This window comes from Henckelia pumila, chromosome 2 (genome assembly GCF_033568475.1).
Source record: "Henckelia pumila isolate YLH828 chromosome 2, ASM3356847v2, whole genome shotgun sequence".
Classification (NCBI taxonomy): Eukaryota; Viridiplantae; Streptophyta; class Magnoliopsida; order Lamiales; family Gesneriaceae; genus Henckelia; species Henckelia pumila.
The window spans coordinates 176,156,025-176,178,422 of record NC_133121.1 but is presented as its reverse complement, the minus strand read 5'-3'; the positions used below and the strand labels follow the sequence as shown (position 1 = coordinate 176,178,422).

At 35.3% G+C, this 22,398-nt stretch overlaps 3 protein-coding genes across 3 annotated transcripts; all 3 read right to left on the bottom strand.

Annotated features, from left to right (window-relative positions):
- Positions 1-10,412: 10,412 nt before the first annotated feature.
- Positions 10,413-12,478, bottom strand: LOC140883233 (cytochrome P450 71A8-like). The gene is made up of 2 exons (XM_073289617.1): positions 11,459-12,478; positions 10,413-11,145 (listed from the first exon to the last, which is right to left on the bottom strand). Exons 1-2 carry the CDS (start codon positions 12,353-12,355, stop codon positions 10,537-10,539), a joined length of 1,506 nt encoding a protein of 501 aa, XP_073145718.1. The 5' UTR covers positions 12,356-12,478; the 3' UTR covers positions 10,413-10,536.
- A 2,512-nt stretch (positions 12,479-14,990) lies between these two features.
- On the bottom strand, positions 14,991-17,570 carry LOC140879004 (putative late blight resistance protein homolog R1A-10). Its single transcript, XM_073282633.1, has one exon. It carries the CDS (start codon positions 17,568-17,570, stop codon positions 14,991-14,993), a length of 2,580 nt encoding a protein of 859 aa, XP_073138734.1.
- A 2,086-nt stretch (positions 17,571-19,656) lies between these two features.
- On the bottom strand, positions 19,657-21,336 carry LOC140879003 (putative late blight resistance protein homolog R1A-10). The gene has a single exon (XM_073282632.1). It carries the CDS (start codon positions 21,334-21,336, stop codon positions 19,657-19,659), a length of 1,680 nt encoding a protein of 559 aa, XP_073138733.1.
- Positions 21,337-22,398: the final 1,062 nt, after the last annotated feature.

The window sequence follows — 22,398 nt, the reverse complement described above, 5'->3', positions numbered from 1 at the left end:
GCACTTAGTGTTACAAGTAGATATCAATCGAACCCTGGTCTTCCACACTGGAAAGCTGTGAAAGACATTCTCAAGTATTTGAGAAAGACTAAAAATATGTTCTTGGTCTATGGGGGTGGATAACTAAAATTAAAAGGCTATACCGACTCTAGCTTCCAAAGCGATGTTGATGATTCGAAGTCAACTTCCGGTTTTATATTTATGCTCAATGGTGCTGCTGTTTGTTGGAAGAGTTCCAAGCAAAATAACACTGCGGATTCAACCACTGAGGCAGAATATATTGCTGCATCAGATGCTGCAAAGGAAGCTGTTTGGATTAGGAATTTCGTCCAAGAGTTGGGCGTTATTCCTAATGGAGTTGATCCAGTCCCGGTGTACTGCGACAACACTGGTGCCGTTTCTCAGGCAAAAGAACCAAGGTCTCATCAGAAATCCAAACATGTACTGAGAAAATACCACATCATCCGGGAAATTGTGGAACGAGGAGATGTCTTGTTAGACAGAGTCGCCTCCGCAGATAATGTTGCTGATCCACTAACTAAGCCTTTACCAGGACCATTGTTCGAAAAGCATCGCGAATCAATGGGTTTGAAGAATATGAGTAGTTGGCTCTAGTGCAAGTGGGATATTGTTAGAGTAGGTGCCCGTCGAGCCAATGTGTTGGCCGATGGTCCTTGTGAGAACTCTTGTATGACAATCTTTATTTTAATAATATTTCAAATTATTTAATTTGGCACATCTTTATCTTTATACCCATGCTAGCTGCATAGATAAAACCCTTGAATATACAAATAGTAGAAAGAATATGAGATGGTCATGTGATGACTATCATGAAACTCATATTTGGAATACTGTATATTCTAAACTGTTCCTAGTCGATTCAGCCGCTATAAAGAAGGATAAAGACCGCTCGAGCTTGAGACTAGTATTTGCGATGTGAGTACCATGTTTCATTGGTAGGGGACATGGAGATGCACAAGCATGCAAATAGGTGTTCCTTGTAGAGTGCACTGAACAACCCTCCCTAAAGGACTTTCCAAGTGGTTCTCACTTATCGAGTGGAGAAGTCCTAGTTTATGGTTGTACACCACTAGTCCTTATGACCTGGGACAACATGGAGACTCTATATGCTAGTGCCTCACTTTGACTTGTTTACCGACTCATCTGGGGTCATCAGGTAGCAATGTTGGGTGTTGTGACGAAACATATAGGAGTCAATGCATTATAGTCGGGGATTCACCGCTTACCTACGGGTATGAATATCCTATGTAATCTCATGCATACGTAGCTTGAAATCTCTGATCAGAGTAGGTGGTAATTAAGAAATGTGTTTCTTGAATTACACCTTCGATGCAACTACGACATGACACATAGTTATCGATTCAATGACAACTCTCGATAAACCAATGGTTGTCGAATCGGTCGGGAGATATGAGTTGAAGGGACTGTACTGTACGCTAACCATAATTGATTGGTTCTTGCAGGCACTATCATTTGATACCTAGGGAGTCATGTAAGCGATGCTGCTAGACGTTTCACATGACTAGTTGGGTACTATCAGACTTGAGTTTTCTGACGTTCTTATTATCAATGTGTTGATCAATAAGAATGGAGCTATATAGGGTATGCTCATATAAGGGACTTGTTGATCCCGAATCACATGAAGATGTGAACCCACTGCTAATTGTATCAGTGAACCATTGAGGGTCACACAAGTACTAGCTTTCTAGATCCCGTTGAGATTAAAATAAGTTCAATGTGTTGAACAACTTATAAAGGAGTTTATAAGTAAAATAAATTAGAAGTTTGACTTCTAAATTGGAGAATGAATGGAATAAGTAACTTTTAATTTGTGAATGTGTTCCAAGATTAAAAGTTGACTTAAAATAATTAGTTTATGAAAATGGTGATTTTCTAAACTATTATTTTGAACTTATTTAATTAATTCAAGTATTGAATTAATTTAACACTAGTAGACATTTTAATGTACAAATAATTAAACACTATTGAGTCTAGTAGAGCTCAAATAAAATAGTGTTATATAATTATTGTTACTAGTGTACTTGAATGAGTTCAAGTTGAATTTATTAATTGATTAAACTTAAATGGGTTTAGGTTTAATAATTAATTAAAATAAGTTCAAATGCCATTTAAATATATATATTTATATATGTATATATATATATATATATTAACGTGTGTATATATATATATATGATATATATATGTGTGTGTGTGATGGAATTTGAAGGGTTGGAAGATGGTTTACAATTTTCCATGCAAGTCTTGAACTTTCCATGCATGGATTAATTGTACCTATTTAATCCTTCTCCATTATTATAATATACACACATTCATATATTTCATTCCAATTACTTATAGTGGCCGTACACTTTGTGAGGAATTCTCCAAAGTTTTTTTTCAATTTTTGAGGAAGAAAGAAAAGGAAATCTCAATGCAAAATTCTCTAAATATTCTATTGCATATTTAGAGCGGAACTAGATCGTCTAGTCGTAGACCTAATTCGAAGGCTTGAAGTGTTGAATCCATTTTGAGCAAGGTGTGCTCTTGGAAGCTTGTAGATAGTATCTACCGTTTCAAGAGCCTAGTTGATTATCAACTTGGTTGGAGTCATAAATCAATCTTTGAGATTGATAGGTAAAATTCTAAACACCCTATGGTTGTTTGTGATTTTGAATGCTACACAAGTGCTCGGATCTCTTTTGTTAAAAATTTTAATATTTCCGTTGCATTTTCGGGCACGAGTTAACCGATCCCCTTCAAGTGGTTGCCCTTTCTACGACTGAGGCAGAATTCATAGCTGTTACTGAGGCCATAAAAGAAGGATTGTGGTTAAAAGGGATGATAGCGGAGTTGGGTGTAAAACAAGATATAGTTGTAGTACACTATGACAATCAAAGTGCAATACACTTGACGAAACACCAAGTATATCATTAACGATCGAAACACATAGATGTGAAGATGCATTTCGTGAGAGATGTGATTGAAAAAGGAGATGTTATCCTTGTGAAGATAGCATCAGAAGAAAACCCTGCAGATGCTATGACGAAGTCACTGCCGTATGCTAAGTTCAAGAAATGTTTGGACTTATTTAATGCGGTGATTGGAAATTAGCCAAGGCGGCTAGGATGGAGAGCAGCATTCAACCTGAAAGAATCAAGGTGGAGATTGTTGAAGTATGCTTCTATCAGATTGAATGAGTATAGAGAAGAGATCGGATCGAATAGTACAGATCAGAAGAGTTCGGTGATCAGATAAGTTCATGGCCAGATCAAATACTGGGATCAGATCGAAGTAATGGTCAGATGAGTCTTCGGATGAGTTCATGCAGGTAGATTGCTCGAGTATTGTGACTTGGTTAAGAAGTCAGATGAAGTGTCCGAGAAAGCTATACGCTTGCAGGCAGATCGATGTAGATCGAAATACAAGGGCAGATCAGACTGATGAATGAAGGCTTATCGGGCTAGACCATGTTGACTTTATAATTGGGTCGTAAGTTACTGTTGACCTAAAGCCCAAGATGAAAGTCGGTGTAATTCTCTATATAAGCAGATGGAAGATGGCCGCAACGAGAATAACAGAAAATCAAAATTCTTCAGAATATATTGTGAGAGAAGAAGGAGAGATTTCGGAGGAGAAAACTAAGCGTAGATTGTGACGGGTAGATTCAAGGCTTTAAGCTTGAATTGTGTCTGTATCTAGCTTGATAATTTGTCTGAGTCCATCTCTGTAATAAGCTCTGTTCTTGAGCTTGGTTGTTTCTGTTGGTGATTAATAAAAGTGTGTGTGTTGCTCTCCCATGGACGTAGGCAAATCTTTGCCGAACCACGTAAATACTTGCGTTGTTTATTGCTTTCACGTGAGTGTGTGAGTTTGATCTGTGTGCGTTGGTTTTATCTGTTCTGGGATTGTGTTGTTGTTCTTGTGTGTTCGTTTGCTTGGTGAATTATCGAATACTAAATTTTGGATTGATTCCTAACAGGGTGAGTATTGTTATTTTATTCCATTGTGATCTCGATTTTATTTTGTTGACATCCGATTATGTCTTGATACTTTATTCCTTTTTCAATGAGTGCGTGCGAATTTCTTCGTGGGTGAGACCACTCTGACAGCCCTGATTTTGATTTTTCTTGATGATGGGCATGATTTCATACCCGTTGGCGGGTGATCACCTGATTTGATATTGATTGATTGAATTGTATCCCTTGTTCATGGAACCTTTAGTTGATTTGCTCACCCCTTGTATTAAACTGCAAACAAGTCGTTTATTTTTAGCATATTTTCTTCCAGACTATTTTATTTTGATGATATTGTTCTGAATCATGTCCCTTCAATTTTGATTCGATAATGGCCCAGCAAGTTATTTATTGAGCTGAGTATACTGAACGTCATCTTGACATTGTTTGGCTCGTAACTGATAGTGATTGATAGCACCATTAGAATTTAGTGTTTGACGGACACTAGACATGATTAAGAGTCTGTCGATATCGAGGATGTATTATGGTATTCTGAGTTAAACTTTTGAATTAGGTCCGCTGTCGATTCGAATAGTTGCGTCTTTGTCTGTTCGAGATTTTGGAGGGGTTTGGCACAATGGCATATCGTATAGCTCTACCACCTAGCCTTGCAGCAGTGCACGACGTATTCCATGTCTATGTTGCGAGAGTATATCTCGAATCCATCGCCTGTTTTGGATTTTGAGCCTCTGCTTTTAACGTCGGATTTGTTGTTCGGGAAGCTACCGGTGCAGACCTTGGTGCGTGAGGAGCAGAGGCTGACTTGCGGATGCGTTGCCCAGGGCTTTTCGTTACGTATTTCAATTTCGAGGACGAAATTTCTTTTAAGGAGGAGAGAGTTGTAACGCCTAGAATTTCTTTTACGTTAACCGTAATGCATAATTAGGAGATTTGATATTTAAAAATAATAAAATAATAATAAAATAAATTAAGGATTTAAATGACTTTTATTTATCATGATTATGTGTTTTAAATTTATTTAGGATTTTAATCTGGATATTTTAAGAGTTATGTATTTTTGAGGAAAAATATTATTTTGATCGCGTAGACTGGACAGTGGTCGATTGCGATAAAAGTTTTATTTAAATTTTGACTTAAGAAATTTTAAGGGCCTAAAATAATTATTTTTAAGGTTTATTTTATAGAAAAATTTAGGTTATATATATATAAATATTTATAAAGTCTATTTTTCAGTTAATTGGACCATTTTAAACATTTTTAGGACACTTTTAATTTTTGGGCTATTATTGTTACGAAAATTAGTACTTAAATGGTCCAAAACATATTGTGTTGGGCTAAATCCTGAACTTTCTTTGTTTGAGCCCGTGAGCACTTAGTTGGATTGGGCCCATGACCCATTGCTTTAAAAAAAAAAAAAATTTGCGCCGCCTCCCTCACTCGCACACACTGCACGAAAATCTTCTCATAATTTCAAGATTTTTACGGATTATTGATCGGTTCGTCGCAAGCTTCGTTTTCATACTCTTGTTTTTGTGTTTAAAGCATGTTCGATTTTCTCTCTCTCGCCATTTAGATCGTTATAGATGCTATTGTGATGTTAAAATTTGTGTTGTGGCAGTGAATGTGATTTTGAGCTTGCATTTTTCAAATATATGCATCGGTTCATGTTTTATTTTTGCATTTTTGTGTTATGCCTGTGGCTCGGTTGAGCATTTGTAGCCTGCGGATGGGTCGTAGGGAGGGGTTGCACCGTGGTCTTGGATGGGGTTAGGGTCAGCAGGGGGCGCACTTTGGTATTGGGCAGGATTAGCTTCACTAATGGAGTCGGTTCGGGTGGAGGTCATGCGAGGGAAGTGGGGATTTGCAGGCCACGACTCGGCCCTGTGAGCCCTAGCTCGGGCCTTTGCTGGGTGAGGTTAGTTCGGCAGGAACCTTGGGCGGTCCTGCCGGCGTGGCTCTGGCCATGGCTGGCCGGAGCAGTTTAGGCGATGGGGTGGAAGTGGGCGACGCGCATATGGGCTGGTAGAGAGGTGATGGTGTTGGGCCGTGTGTTGGGCTTGGGCAGCTGGGCTGGTGACTTGGGCTCGGTTCTGGTGGGCTGGGTTTGAGTCGGGTCCGGGTCTGGGTAGTGGTCCAAGTCATAGGTTAAGGATTTGGGCCGGGTAAAAATTTAATTAGGGTTTAAGTAGTTTTAAGGCCTAAGTTTTATTTTTATTTTTTTGGGCTTAAATTATGTTATTGATTGGGCTTAAGTTTGTTGGGCCAGTCTCTTGGGCTTAGTGACTTGAGCTTAAGGGAAATATATGTAATTGGGCTTTAATAGATGTATGAACTTAAAGTGTTACATTGAGCTTAAATGAGTATTTGGACTTACAAATACTACTAGTACTTAAGTTGAGTTTTAATTGGGCTTGAGGGAATTACATGGGTTTTTTTTTGGGCCAGTCTCAGATTTAGGGGTTTAGGTATGGGGGCAGCAACTCGAACTAGCAGTGGCAAAATAATAGCTCGTAAATATATATTTAATAGACGTATATGTAATATTTTGATATGAAAATTATTTTTTTATAAAAAGAAATTAAATATATATTTATGGGCAAAGTTTTCAAGGAAAAATAATATTTTTAATTCACGATTCATGCATATGTTTCACATTAAATTGACGACATGTGAAGAAAAATAATTTTTGAGAAGTTGATATGATTTGTGACACTTATGTTTATGAGCCTTCGGAACCCCAGAGGTTTGGTGACGAGGCATAGGAGGCGTAGGGAAACCCCACAGGTTCGGTGACCCTTGCCGCCACGTACGTTGGTTATATGCGTCACGTGCTTGCATGTGGTTTTATTTAGTAGTACTTGTTATGTATATTATAGAGCATGCTGGGCATCTAGGCTCACTAGATCTAAATGGTGCAAGTGAGCTTGGTACCGTAGCTGATGATGTGGTCCCGACTGGCGGCGAGGACCTCTGAGCATCTGCGGCGAGCTAGCGTACCCGCGACCTTTGCAGTATTCATGTTTCCGCATTATTTTTCTTTTATGAGACTTTTATTCGAGGGTTGTAATAAACTACTTTTGCACGTGTTATCTACCTTTATCATGATTTTCTTGTGGTAGAACTTTAAAATCTACGTATTCTGAGATACCGCATACTTGTGTATGGATGTTATTTAAATTATTTCGTGAGTTTCAAATTGCAAGTACAATAAAATTACTATTTATTATATTTCATGAAATAAAACTCTTTTTAGTATTGACGCATATATTTAAGGGCATATATATATATATATATATATATATATATATATATATATACAAATCTCTTGAGTTTTCGGTCGTTTCAATACTAGTCAGTTGAGAAGATTGCAAACAGCTGATAGCACCAAGTGACAGGTTGAGAGACAAGGTGACAATACCATGGCCGGTTTAAAGGTCATGTGACAACATCTCGACCGGTTGAGAGGCCAAGTGGGAGAATCTCGACTGTTTGAGTGAATGTTGTCTATTTTCTAGAGTTCATATTCGAAAGTTATAATCGAAATACCAGAGCTACTCAAAACAGTGGAGTAGAGCTTCACGAGTCGAGGATTTCTCAGCGGTCGAATGAATGTTGACAGGTCGACTACTCGTAGATCTTGATGCGTTGATTTTTGAGCAAATTGGTGAACATTAAAGTTGTAGTCCTTCATCTTGGCTTTTGAACGCATCAAGAATCAATCCATTTGGATTTTTTTATGAGAGAGATATTCTTGAAATACCATGAGTGCTCCAAAACGGTTGAGGACAGAGCAGTCGAGTAAATGTGGTATATTTGAGTGATTATATCTCTTGATTCATCTATTTCTGGGAAAAGTGATAAACATGAATGTTGTAAATATTTTTCTTAGCTTTTCATGGGATCAAGAATCACTAGTTTTCAAGTTCATACGAGAGTGATGCTCGAAATACTCAGTTGTGCCAGGAATTCTGCTCTGCAGAATTTCATTGCAAAACCACAGACTTCAACTCAATATATCAGCAGGCTCTGATCTATACTTGACTTGTGAAGATGATTTGTAGATCATCTTCGTATATTTCCAACGCATACTGAATCATTTCATTTGGATAATGGATCCAAGATATATGAATGTTAAACCAGAGCTGGTCTGTCACTCAATTTGCTGCTACACTTTCGTCCAGCTCTATCTTGAGACGATGGTTTGGACCTGATATCATCCGAATTGGTCCACCGGGCACAAGACATGACTTGTAGACTTTTGTGTTGGCTATGCGACGGTTTTGACGATTGGTCATTTGGATTATTGAGCTATGAGATATACTTGAAACAAACAGTTGCGCCAGAAACTAGTTGAGCTAAGATTGTATCCCAACAACTTAGCATTATTGGTTGCACACTTGTAAATATGTTAGAAACACAATTAAAAGTTTTTTAATAATCAAAATCAAGATTGTTTGCATTTTCAAACCCAAAAAATATGATTCATTAAAAATAGATAAATTTATCAACATTAATGGTTACTAAACTTTATTTAATTTATTACTCATTTTTCCATAAAAAAATAAAAAATTTCAATGGCATGATAAAAAAAATCGACAAACAAGAATACAAAATTCAATCAAATAACGACACATATCAGAAAAGTGATTTTTTATTTTAGTTTTTTTAAAAAAAATCCTAAATTTAAAGTTCCGTAGATATGTTGGAATCCGAAAGCAAGAAAATGTGGTTAGCATGCGAAAGAGAAAGCCGAAGTTACTTGATAGAGATAAATTGTGTAGGAGTGTCAATTTCATTCTCAAGGTTGATCTAAATTTTTTAGTGTGATAGCAACAAAAAAGAAAAAATTTATCCCTGCTCGAATTGGATTGTATTTTTTTGACCTAATTGGATTGGATTGTAAATTAGCGAATCTGATTTGAGTTTTGAGAATTTTAGTTCTATGACGGTCACATGTCATATTTATAGTTAGTTTTATCTGTTAAATTGACAAAAAGACCAACTCGGTCAAAATTTAGGACTAAAAAGGCAACGCCCAAACATTTGTGACTAAACTGATAATTAGTCAAACATTTAGGACTAAACTGGATTGTTTTCTGTCACATAATATGTCTATTGTTAGGTTTAACCGTTAATTTGACGGAAAAACCAATTTGGTCAAAATTTGTAAACGTATAGGACTAAACTGGAATTGTCAAAAAATTTGAGACCAAACCAAGAAAAGGACCAAATATTTGGAATTGAACCGAGTTTTTTTCTAAAAAAAAATCCTATCCAAACAAAGTGATTTTTTTGGATTTCAACATCGTTTACCCCCACAGCCCACTTTTATTTTTTTTATTTTTTTTTTAAAAAAAATATATTTTTTGATTCTTTAATTTTTTTCATTGTTGGGGTTTTTTATTGTTGCTAAAATTTTGGGGTTTTTATTTCTATTTTTTTGCCTTTTGTTTTTATTATACATTCTAATTCTTTTTTTTTATTTTGTCAAATTTTCTCATATCATTTTTTTCTTATAATTTATAGAAAAATGCGCCATCTAATTCTTGTTAATATAGAAATACAAATAAATAATTTATATGTTGTGTGCTTTAATTTCAACTGACATAGAAAAAAAGAAAGTTGATTAAAAATGTGTATTAGATAAATTTTTGTTGAAATTAATAAAAAAGATTGACCCCGAATAAGACCCCTCCGCACGAGTCAGAGACCCACTCTGTTGAAATGAATGGTTTAAAGATAATTAAGAGTGAAAATTATATCAGTTAAACCAAATTAACTGACAGAACCAAAAATTCGGTTCGGTTAATTAAAATATTCGGTTTTATTTTTAGAAAATTTCAATTATTGGGTTCGCTTTTTGGTTTTCATAAAAAAAAATTGATTTATCGAATTAACATAATTATAAATAATTAATTATATTTTGATTTTTTATACGGTATTTGTTAATGTTTATATATTTAATCTTTTTCTTATTTTTTTATTTTCTCAAGCATAATGTGTTTTACTATCATAAAAACCACATATTCAATTATTAATTTTATAATTTTTATTTTTAAAATAGTTTAAAAAACTAAATTGTTTAATGTGGTTACCGACCGAACTAACATAGTTTAATTCGATTCGATTACATCGGTTTTAGAAGAAATTCGGTTAAAAAAAACAAAAAATTTGAAATATATATATAAAAAAAATAATATTTTGATATAGAAGAAATTTGAAATAAAATCCAAAAATAAGGAAAAATAGAAGAGTTAAAATATATTAAGAAAAGAAAAAAAAAAGAAAAAAGAAAATTGGGCTGTGGGGGTAAACGCCCCCAGCATCCCCTACTGTTGGGATGCCACAATAGGGGATCCAAATCCGATTTTTTTATTCTGTATTTGAGATAATTATGTAATTTCCGAAGTGAATGTAAACATTTATGTAATCACGCGTAGCATAACTCTAATTATAAATAGAAGTTTTGCACGACCAAATTGACACAATTAGCCATTATGAATAACAGATAACCAGCCAGGTTCCGACCAGACATTTGCTAGAAATAGCACTCAGTTGCTACGACGAAAAGAGGATTTTTCCTATGAATGGTAACACCAGGATACTCTGTGGCATCCAATTCCTCCCCTTTTTTCCCATCAGGCAATTCCCATTCAAACTTTTGCATCAGATTAGCTAACACAAGCTCAACACTTGCCGTTGCGAATGTGATCCCCGGGCAACCCCTTCTCCCGGCACCAAATGGGAGAAACCCGAAATCTTGCCCCTTAAAATCTACCGAATAATCCAAAAACCTCTCCGGCATGAAGCTCTCGGGTTCCGACCATGACGCGGGATCTCTACCAATAGCCCATGCATTGGCTATCACCATCGTCCCCAATGCAATATCATATCCCATGATTTTAAGGTTGTCCCGTGCCTTTCTGGCTATGAATGGTATCGGAGTGTGGTAACGAAGAGTTTCTTTGATCACAGCTTTCAGATAATGCATTTTCTCCAAGTCGTCATCGGTGATGCCCTGTTTGCCTTTGAGGATTTCCCGGACTTCGGTTTGCAGTTTCTTTAAGACGGTCGGGTGGCGTAGAAGTTCCGTCATTGCCCACTCCAGTGTTGTGGAAGTAGTATCGGTTCCCCCGACTAGTATGTCCTGTTTTCAGATTATTATTAGTTAACACTTGTTGTGACAGTATCACCATGACTTGTTACACACAATCCCAAGAAATTCTAAATGTCTTAGGGTTAATTTGACATATAGTTAATGGGAATGTTTCTTGATTCTGGTCATACTTTTTTGTGAAAAAATTTGTAGATTAATATGAGCAGATACATCCCATATTTTTAAGCACATACCCTTGTTCACACGTGTTTTCGGGGGTATGTCTGCAATTAATTCAATAATCACCATGTTTGGAATGAAAATGAGACAATGTGTTGTGACTTTTGAAGGAAGAAGCTCTCACCAAAATAATCCCTTTGATATTATCTCTGTCAAGGTAGAGACCAGTCGCATTATCCTTGTAAATCTTGAGCAAAATGTCAACCAAACACTCTCTGCCTTTTTCCTCCTTCAGCAGCTCTGCTTCACCATTTTCTTGCCCTGTATTCATGTGCTCTTCGACTACCATCTCCAAGAAATCATCAAATTCTTTAGCAAGCCTATCCACTTTGGCATCAAAACCGCTAACGCGATCGATCCAAGCAAGATAAGGAATAAATTCTCCAATCCTTACACTCCCCAACAGATGCAAAAGTTCCTTCAGAAGCATTGGGAACCTCTTCCCAAATTCCCCGTCAGTGTACTTCCTTCCAAAAGCCGACCTGCAGATCAAGTCATTGGCAAGCGACAGGAACAATTCACTCAAGTTCACCGGCGAAGAAAACGACTTGATCCTCGCCACCAAAAGGGCCGTTTCCTCCTCCCTGATGGAATGAAAGAACTGAACCCTTTTCGCATTCAGTAGCTGGAGAACACACATGCTCTTCATTTTCCTCCAATACTCGCCGTAAGGCGCCGCGAGTATGTCCTTGGAGTTGTAGAGTAGCTTGTCTGTGATTCTTGAATTGGGCTTATCAGCAAACATGAGATCATTTGTTTTCGTGATCTCCTTGGCTGCTTCGGCCGATTGAACGATGAACACCGGCATGCTACCGAAGTGGAGAAGCAAGACCGGCCCATATTTTCGCCCCAACGATCGAAAGGAACGGTGAGTCAGTGGACTCAACTGATGAAGATTTCCCAAAATCGGTAGCTTTGGTGGTGATGGTGGTAATCTTTTGTTGGTATTCAGCCATTTTGTAACAAAATATACCAAGAAAAAACCTGTCACAAGATATAGAAATAGATTGATCAACACCATTTTTTGTTCATCAATTAATGTTTCGAAGAAGGGAGGAGAGGGTGCTTATCAACGGAGAAAATTATTGCGGATAATGTGACACTAAGTCCACCACCCATTTTTCAACGAACTAAACATGCAATGTGTTTGGAAGGGTCTGATGTGCAGAGGAAAGCATCACATGGTGTAGGTGTAGTACCATTTTGTTTGTCTTTTTTTGTTTTGTTTTGGTTTTTTACTTTTCTTTCAATTTGGGATTGTTTGCTAAAGTAATTAATTAATCAACTAATTCATGCGAAGTGTATAATATTATACAGAGAAATTATTAAAATAAACCAAAATCTCCTCATAGAATAATTCAATTATAATTAATGGTTAAGTTTGACTTAAAAAAATAAATCTAAACACAAAAATTAATTAAAGGGTAATTTTTTTTTTAAACAATTATATATATTAAATATTTGTTAAATTTATTTTATATGAAATAATACATGAATAGTTTTATTATATTAAGTTAAATTAATGATATTAAAATTAAATATTATTGTGCTAATAATAATATTTTTACTAGTTTACAATTTCTTCATATACGTTGTCAAGTTTTTCTTTAGTCCATGGATAAAAATTTTAACAATATAAGACTATTAACATCCTAATGTTTAAATTAAGTTTAGAACATTTTCATCATAAGTATTTGATAAAACTAAAAGTCAGTGCTACATTTAATTTATGTTCCAAATATTAAAAATATGTTTAGATTGTAAATTAGGCATGCCCAAATATAGTTTATAGACAAAAAATTACTGATACATGATATTTCATATTGCACTGATATATTATCGTTTGTTTTGTTACAAATATATAATCCCAGTTTATTACCTCACTCTTAATGAATTAACCTCTCTTTCAGGTTTACCAGATATCGAATAGGAAGGGAATTATGAAAAGTGAATTGTTGGATTAGCAAGACTATGAGTCTATGACTTTATGAGATCCTACTATTGTAGTAGTATTTTGACAATCATTTGTGTAAATTTAAAGATTGTACACGCTTCTGCTACTGTAAATTGAATATATTTATTATATTGCAATTCGGGGCCTACACGAACCATGAAAAATATTACTTTTTACTCTATGTATAGACCGGGTCGGCTCCCAGTCTAAACAAAACTACAATTTTCGATTTGGACTATCATTTTTAAACTGAGGTTTTTTTTCCAAATTAAATATTTTTATTTTTTAATATAAGTTAAATTATATAATCTAATCAGGGGCGGTCTAAAGAAAAATGAGGCCCGAGGCCAAGTTTAAAACAAGAGTTTTTTACATTAATTTAAAATATCAAATATAATTGAATTATACGAAATTATCTTTCATATTTTGTAAATATAATTATGCAATTATCCAAAAAAAATCATCATGAACTATCAGAACACACAATTTAGGGTGTTAATTTAATTTAGAAGAAGTTAATTTAGGTATTCAAAGTTAAATTAACTAATAAAAACCTCAATTTTAAAAATTAGATTTCAAGATTCGTACCTCTAATCTATAGATTTTCAACCTCGATTTGAAATTAACAATAAATATTAACATATAACATGAAATCAAAATTAAATTGAATGAGTCATAGTTAAATTTTAATTCACACATAGGCAAAGAAAAAATTGGTTGACATAAAGCTATAAAAGTCAAGACTAAGAAAATCGATAATCAAGTAGAGACAATGAAAAGTGATGGTCGACGACAAACAACACCAAATTGAGAGGTGATGAATTAAGCGAAAATTGAACATATCAATTTTGAACATACTTTGTTGAAAACTGTGCATACATATTCTTAATTTTTTAGTAATAATTATAATATAATAATAATTAATTAAACTCAATTAATACATAATATTTATAATATATATGTATAACAAAAATTTATAACAAATTTGGGGCCCCACCCTGGGCATAAGCCCTGCCTGCCCCCAGGGCAGCTCCAGAATCTAGTTATTAAACGATGTCAATATAAATAAATAAAAAACAATATTCACTATAGTAGAAGTCGGTACCTGAACTCGATTTTGTATTAGTTTTAGTTTTAGTTTCCGACACCAACCCAAAAAGAATAATCGGGATTGGGTAAAAAAAATTCCCCGTTGTTTTGGAAAAAAACAATCGATCTTGGTAAAATATTTGGTTAGAAAATAGTTGAAGCTTTCTAAGTGTGATAAAACAAAAAAGAAAAAAAACATAAATATATATATTAAATTATGAATGTCGACATTCGATTTTCGGCATATTAATTTGTGAACAAATTTTATGAAGTTGAAGTATTGATAGTAATTACTTTTGATCTCTCGAGCGGGGTTAAACTCCACCCTCTCGAGCCATACCAATTCTTTTTCTCTCTCCTAAAATACTTTTTCCTCATAAATACCAATATTTTAAAATAAAACCTTAGCATTATAATTTAGTAATAAAAAAACATTAAATTAGAAGTTCAAATATTGACTTAAAATAAAAATTACTTTAATTTCACTATATTTCATATAAAATTTTACTATATATTATTGAAGTGATTTCTGCAATTACAATTCCACAAGAAATAAATCTAAGGAGAAATGAGAATCATCAAAATTAGCACTGGACACTATTTTACTTGAGAATCACAAAATACAAAGTTGAAGGACTTCATTACCCAAGCTCCGTTGTTCGTCCAGAATCTGTCTAGCAGAATCCTCAGCCGAGGGGCTTCCATTTTCCAATTCGATCTTTTCAAGTGTTTGTATGTTCCCAATTTCAATTGGGATCTCTTTCAATTTCCAGCACACACTGATTTTGAGGCACTCAAGCTTGGAAAAGTGGGAATCATCGGCTCTCCATTCCACGATATCTAAACTATAAAGTTGCAGGAATTTTAACTTTTGAAATTCTTCCTCATTTGGTTCCCACACTTCACCTAAGCAGGCACCAAATTTTAGTATGAGAACTTCAAGATTGGGTAACGAACCAACCATGGTCAAATTTTTCCAACTAAGGCGACAACCAGACAAAGTTAACTTTTTGAGTGCCGCTGGGAACTTCGAGTTTGGCGGAAAAGCTATCTCAGAATAAGAACCGATACGCAATGACTCTAGTTCATTCAAACACACAACATTACTAAGATGGTAGTGGGACCAATCCCTAGTCTTTCTCTGAAAATAATTCACTTTCAATTTCTTTAGTTTTGGAATTGTTTTGACGATCTCATCCGTAAATCTAAAATCTTCTATCCAAGAGAGAGTTTGAAGGTTGGCCAGAATAACAAAATCTGGATTTGGAGGATCCGGTAAAACACAATACACAATTCTGATTTCTACATGCCTTAAATGTAACATCGTCCATACTTCTAGAGGTAATCTACAGATCGTAGAACCACCACCATTCGAATTAATAACTAAGGTTTGAAGCCCCCAAAGTAAAGATATAGATGCAGGAACATTCATTCCCCCACAATGAAGAGAAAGGTACCGTAACTGCACTAGTCTAACTACCTCCATCTGAAAATCACCCAACCACTTTCCACATCTCATATCCAATACTCTTAGCAGTCCCAAACTAGGTTCGGTTATGATTTTATCAGCATCTTGATGATACAACAGAAGTGATCGCATTGGTGAAGGTGGTCCATTTGAGTTAAAAGCATATTCAATGGATTCCAAAGGAATCATTGACTGAATACTAACACGACGTTCACTTCTTATGCCTTTAGAAAGAATATTGTGCATATCAGTTACATGAAGAAACTTCTCTTTTTGAGCTTCTGTAATGCAAAAGTCTCTCAAAAGATCATGCATTCTGTATGACCTAATTTTGCCACTACAACCTAGCTCAAGAACCATAATAAGACTTCTATTCAAAAGATCTCCCAAACATTCCTCTGCAATATCTTCCAAGCTTTTAGACTCCTTTGGTTTTATAAATCCCTCAGCAATCCATAACTTGACAAGTTTGGATCTTCGCATATCATAATCTTCTGGAAAAATCGCAAAATATAAGAAACACGGTTTTAAGTGAGCTGGCAAGTGATTGTAACTCAAGGAGAAGATCGTCGAGCATTGGCCTCCATCTGTAGACAGAATTGATTTCAGAGTAGTGACAATAGACTCCCAGTAACCAACGGTCTTGTCCATGGATAGGAGACCACCAATCACAACTATTGAGAGTGGAAGTCCTCCACAATTTCTTATAATCTCCTGGCCAGTTCCCTCCAAACACGGAGGGCAATGTTCTCCTCCGAACGTTTTCAAACAAAACAAGTTCCAACTCTCACTAGAACTAAGAAAACTCATGTCATGAAGACAACCAGTAGAGGCCGCATGATCTCCCACATTGTTCAAGCGAGTCGTCAAAACAACCCGACTTGCATTGTTGTCATTAGGAAATAACCTATTGATTTCATCCCACACCTTAGTATCCCATACGTCATCCATCACAATGAGATATGTCTTACCTTTCAAACTTTTGTATAAAAGTTCGGCTAATTTTTCACTGCTTGCCTCTCTCATTTCTGGACCGGGCTTCAGGCCCGTTGAATCTAAAAGCCTTTCCAAGATCTCACGCATTTGGTATTCCTGAGATACGGTTACCCAAGCACGAACATGAAAGTGATAGACAATAAGTGAGTCATCGAATAGATTTCGGGCAAAAGTAGTTTTGCCAATGCCTCCCATCCCAACAATCGAAATAACTTCACGGTTAGATGATGAACTTGTTAGCCAGTCCTTTATTTTCACTTTGTCTTCATCCAATCCAACCATTGTGGGGGTCTTGTCACTAAATGAGAGTCTTGATCTATCGACCGGCGAATGATTCCCTTGTTGCACATATTTTTGGTCTAATAAATGTTTAATCTTCATCACCTCTTGTTCGATAGAATGTGTTTCTTCTATAACTCTATCCAAGTCTCGGTAAAAGGTTTGGAATCCTTCTGCAGTACTATTTCCTCCATCAAACTCTGATAAAATTGAAGTAGATATATAGGACTCAATGATATCCTCTGCTTCATAAGCTTCATCTCTAATTTTTATTTCCAAGTCTTTTGCCAATTTGTCAGTGCACACAGAATATTTCTCCAAAAAATCATGAAGTTTCCTAACCTTTTCTTGGAGGGATTCAATCTGTTGTTTATCATGACGAACACCGCGAACAGGATCCTTGATTTCTTGAAGAATCCGTACAAGAGATAGAACAGCAGCATAAGCCATCTCTGGTCCTCGATCTCCTCAAATCTTGCAACAGTTTATGTAACTGTGCTTCTGAAATAATCAAAAGGAGTAATTTTTGCTGCAATATTCGTGAGAATCAAAGTCAACATCAACAATTTGTAGACAGAAAATGCAATACATGTGGAAGATGAGTTCATTGGGATTGAGTAAATAATAAAATGTAACATATACAGCTACTCAATTATTGGGATGTTCCGAAAAAATATATATATATTATTTTGGGGTGTTCCGAATTCAATGTGGCTTTTGATAATTTTGATTCGACAATTTTTTAGGCTATGCCGACAACTATATGTCTACATCGACCACTAGTGCATATGAACCATTGAACTTGTTTGATAGATTTGAACTATGCTAAATGAGAGTGCTGCTTCGTGTATATTTTACTCAAGATGTTAAGTAGACAAATAAAGAAAACAATTTTAAAATATTTTAAAAGTTATTTTAAATATAAATATGTGTTGGAAAAACTATTATATAAAAATATTTTAACATTTGAAAAGTAATGTGTTTTGGTTTCTATCATTGCTTTCATTCCAAAAATATATAGAAATACTTCTCAATTGTTATTTAAAAACTATACTTAAATTTTTATTTTTTTTACCAACTTTTAGTTTTTTTTCACTTAACCCAAATATCTTTACATTAATCTTTTATATATATGTGTGTGTATAACATAGGTTCAAACAGCATATATATAAAGAAACAGACTTGTGCACTAAATATAACACTTTTTTTTTTGAAATCGTAAAAATAACACTGTTGATATCACACTTATTAAATAGTAACTGTGACATGTAGAATAAAGTTCTTGCCAGAAGTACTCCTTTTGATATTTGTCTATGTCAATGGGAACATTATCCTTGTAAATCTTAAGCACAATGTAGAGAAAATACAATGAATAATATTACAAATTTTACATTCAAGATATATATCTTCAAATACTCCACCATCCTTGCCGTCACATATATCATCCAATTATTTTTTAGAAAAGAGAAAAGATAAATAAATTATTAATTAAAGAAAGCGATGATTGTCAATTACACCTATTTTGAAAGTTTATTTATTATAAATTTTGAAAATTTTCAGACTATTTCGTGTAAATCAACAAACTAAATTCACTGTCAAAGCATATACAAAATGTAGAACATGAGTACATGACTGATGCAAGAAGGGCAATTACTCACCTTTGCCCACATATATATTGTAGAACCGACTAAGCAAATTCGGTCGCCCACGATCAACGACCCATCTTATTGATACCGACAAATCGGTCGCTAATCGATCTTTAATATTCCGGATTAGGGATCGATCAACATTTTTCTTGCATTGATTAACGTCTTGCATCTATTGGTGACACGGTGTTGTGGTTAAATTTCAAATATTACAAATTTAAATGGGTTTAATATGAACTTAAGTGTAAAAGAATATTGTACTTTAAAATTACATTTTAACATAATAATAACTATAAGAAATGACTCAAGTCCAGAGATTTCAAGAATTTCCAGACAAGTGCAAAGATCTATTAATTTAAATGACTCCAGCCACATTTCTTGATGCAATTAGTTCAACATCACTTCTTTCAGCATTTTCCATGTACTGTTTCTCATTTTCAAATTGCAGAAATTTCCACGCCATATTTATCACAAATAAATCTGAAGTCAACATGATGGTAAAGCTTATCTTTCGGTATATATTTCATTGGTCGGTCTCTTATCTATAATATTTAGTTTCTTGACGGTACTCTGTAATTAGTTTTAGGATTACAAATACACCATGAATTTACGGCACAAAAAGACACTAATGTAGCCATCATGTATATGACCTTGATCTTAGTATTCATAGACAACTGAAAATTTAGGAGAACATATATCACTCACATTGACATCATCCAAACATATATATAGGCAAGTGACTTGAAACGATATTATGAGCTTTCACTTGGCGTTCTTGATTTGAACTTGAAGGACATCATTACCAAAGCTTCGCTGTTCCTCGAGTATTAGCTCAGCAGAAGTCGCTGCAGAGGAGCTTTGCTTTTCCAACTCAATTATTTCAAGTGTTTCTATGTTTCCAATTTCACTGGGGATCTCCTCCAAATTGGAGCACCAAAAAACCTAAGCTTGGGAAAGTGAGAACCATCAGCTCTCCATTGCAACAAATCTAAACCTTGAAGCCGCAGCAATTTTTGCTCACAAAATTCCCCTTCATTTGGTTCCCACACTTTGCCTTTGCACGCATTGTTTCGTAATATCAAAACTTCAAGATTGGGTAAAGAACCAGCCATTGCCAAATCTTCCCAAGAAAGGTGACAGAAGGATAAATTCAACTTTTTGAGCGATGATGGAAATTTAAAGTCTTCTGGTAAATCTATCTTAGATAGAGAAGTTATTTCTAAAGTTTCTAGTTCATTTAGGCAAACAATATTACTAAGATGGTAGTGCTTCCAGCCATTAAATTCTACGTCATACAAGACCTTTAGTTTCTTTAGTTTGGGAAGTCTTTTAACATTCTCACCACTAAATCTGAAATTTACTATCACTGAAAGAGTTTGTAGATTCGACATGGCAACAAAGTTTTTACTCTCAAATTTGGAACACGGTGGATCAGGTAAATAACACTCTTCAATTTGCACATGCCTTAGAAGTGGCATCTTCCATACTTCTAGGGGCAAATGAAACTTAGAATAATTGAAACCTAATGTATCAAGGATTAATGTTTGAAGACCCCAAATTGACGATATCGATGAAGGAACAATCAGTTGGTAACAGACAAGAGAAAGGTACCTTAAATGCACCAGTCTTACAACCTCAATTGGAAATTCATCTAACCACATTTTTGCTATATTCAAGATTCTAAGCAATCTAAAACCAACAAGCTTACTCAGGGGGAAATCAACAGATGCATGGAAACAATGAATAGATAGGGTTAGAAAAGCTGGTCCGTTTGAGTCAGAAAAGTAATCTTCTAAAGGAATATCTTGACAAATACTAACACGTCGCTCACTTTTCATGTCTTTAGGATGAGCGCGGGAGTACCTATTGGTGACAACAAAAAACTTCGTCTTTTGAGCTTCTACCACGCAAAAATCCCTTAAAAGATCGTGGATTCTGTATTTCTTAACTTTGCCACTATATCCTAGTCTAAAAACCATAATAAGGCTTCTACTCACAAGATCCTCCAAGTATCTCTCTGCTACATCTTCCAAGCTGTTAGAGTTTTCAGGCTTTAGAAATCCCTCAGCAATCCATAACTTGATAAGATTGGCCCTGCAGATATCATAATCTTCTGGGAATACTGCAAAATACAGAAAACAAGGTTTCAAATGAGCCGGCAAGTGATTATAACTTAAAGACAGGATCTTTGAACACTGCCCATCTTCTGTGGCAATTAGTGTGTGAACGGAGCTGGATATAGTCTCCCAATACTCAACAGTTTTGTCCACAGACAAAAGACCACCAATAACAACTATGGAGAGTGGAAGTCCTTGACAATATCTGGCAACCTCCTGCCCAATCCCCGCCAAATAATGAGGACAAGATTCTTCTCCAAACACTTGATTGCGAAGCAGATTCCAACTGTCTCTGGAACTCAGCAAATTCAATTTGAGAACATGGTTATCTGATGCTGCATAAACACCCACACTGGTGAGACGCGTAGTCACGATGATTCGACTCCCATTGTTATCATCAGGAAAAAATCTCTTGACATCATTCCAAACCTTGGTCTCCCACAAATCATCCATTACAATCAGATATCTCCTACCTTTCAAACTTTTGTACAAAAGCTCACCTCATTTTTTTCTCGCTTGCTTGATTGAGTTCGCTATCTGAGAGTGTAAGGAGCCGAGCAAAGATTTCACCCACTTGATATTCTTGAGACACTGTCACCCAAGATCGAACGTCGAAGTGACAGACAATAAGCTGGTCGTCAAAAACATTGTTGGCAAGTGTAGTCTTTCCAATACCTCCCATCCCCACGATTGAGATTACTTCGAGTTTGGCATCCAAACTCGTAAGCAAATCCTTTACTTTCATCAATTCATCATCAAACCCCACCACAGTTGTGTCCTTACCACGAAACGTCATTTTTTATCTTTCCACTGGCAAACAATTCCTTTGCTGCAAAGTGTTCGACTCGACTATGTTGCGCTTAATCTGCATTGCCTTTTCCTGAACTAAAAGTGTTTCTTCTATGGCTCCCTCCAAGTCTCGGCAAAAGTTTTGGTATCCTCTTTCTTGATTTTGTTCGCCCGATTCTGACAGAAGCTGACTGCATACATACGACTCAATTGATTTCCTCGGCATTATAAGCTGTGTCTCTTTATTTTCATTTCCAATTCTTTCACAGATTCGCTCGTAGACGTGGAAAATTTATCCAGAAAATCACGTAGGAAACTAACCTTTTTCTTGGAGAGATTCAAGCTGCTGTTTCTTATGAAGAACCCAACTGGGATCAGCACCCATTGTTTGTTCAAGAATCTGCATCAAAGATTGAACAGCAGCATATGCCATCTCTGGCGTTCTTGAAGAAATCGCCTGGGCTGTAGAAAGAGATCAAGGGATGGTGACCTTATTTTCGGATCCAGTGGGAGAACTAGATTTATGTTTATTTCATTTTAATTAATCAAAGATATGTTTATTTTTTATTCGATATTTTAATAAGAAGAATTATAAAAAAAAATTGTAAGTTAATCGAGTAGTACATCTAGAATTTTTTTTATTTTTCATTCAAACAAGGGTAAGATTACCTAAAATCCCTCAATTATTTTTAAACTTTTGATTCACTCCCCAACATAAATTAAATT

What these genes read in the sequence shown, in the direction of transcription:
- LOC140883233 (XM_073289617.1), bottom strand. Translation starts at nt 12,355, where the DNA reads ATGGTGTTGATCAATCTATTTCTATATCTTGTGACAGGTTTTTTCTTG. An exon ending in ATATCAAAGGGATTATTTTG is followed by an intron (nt 11,146 to 11,458) that starts GTGAGAGCTTCT and finishes ATCTGAAAACAG; the next exon opens with GACATACTAGTCGGGGGAAC.
- LOC140879004 (XM_073282633.1), bottom strand. Translation starts at nt 17,570, where the DNA reads ATGGCTTATGCTGCTGTTCTATCTCTTGTACGGATTCTTCAAGAAATC.
- LOC140879003 (XM_073282632.1), bottom strand. Translation starts at nt 21,336, where the DNA reads ATGGATGATTTGTGGGAGACCAAGGTTTGGAATGATGTCAAGAGATTT.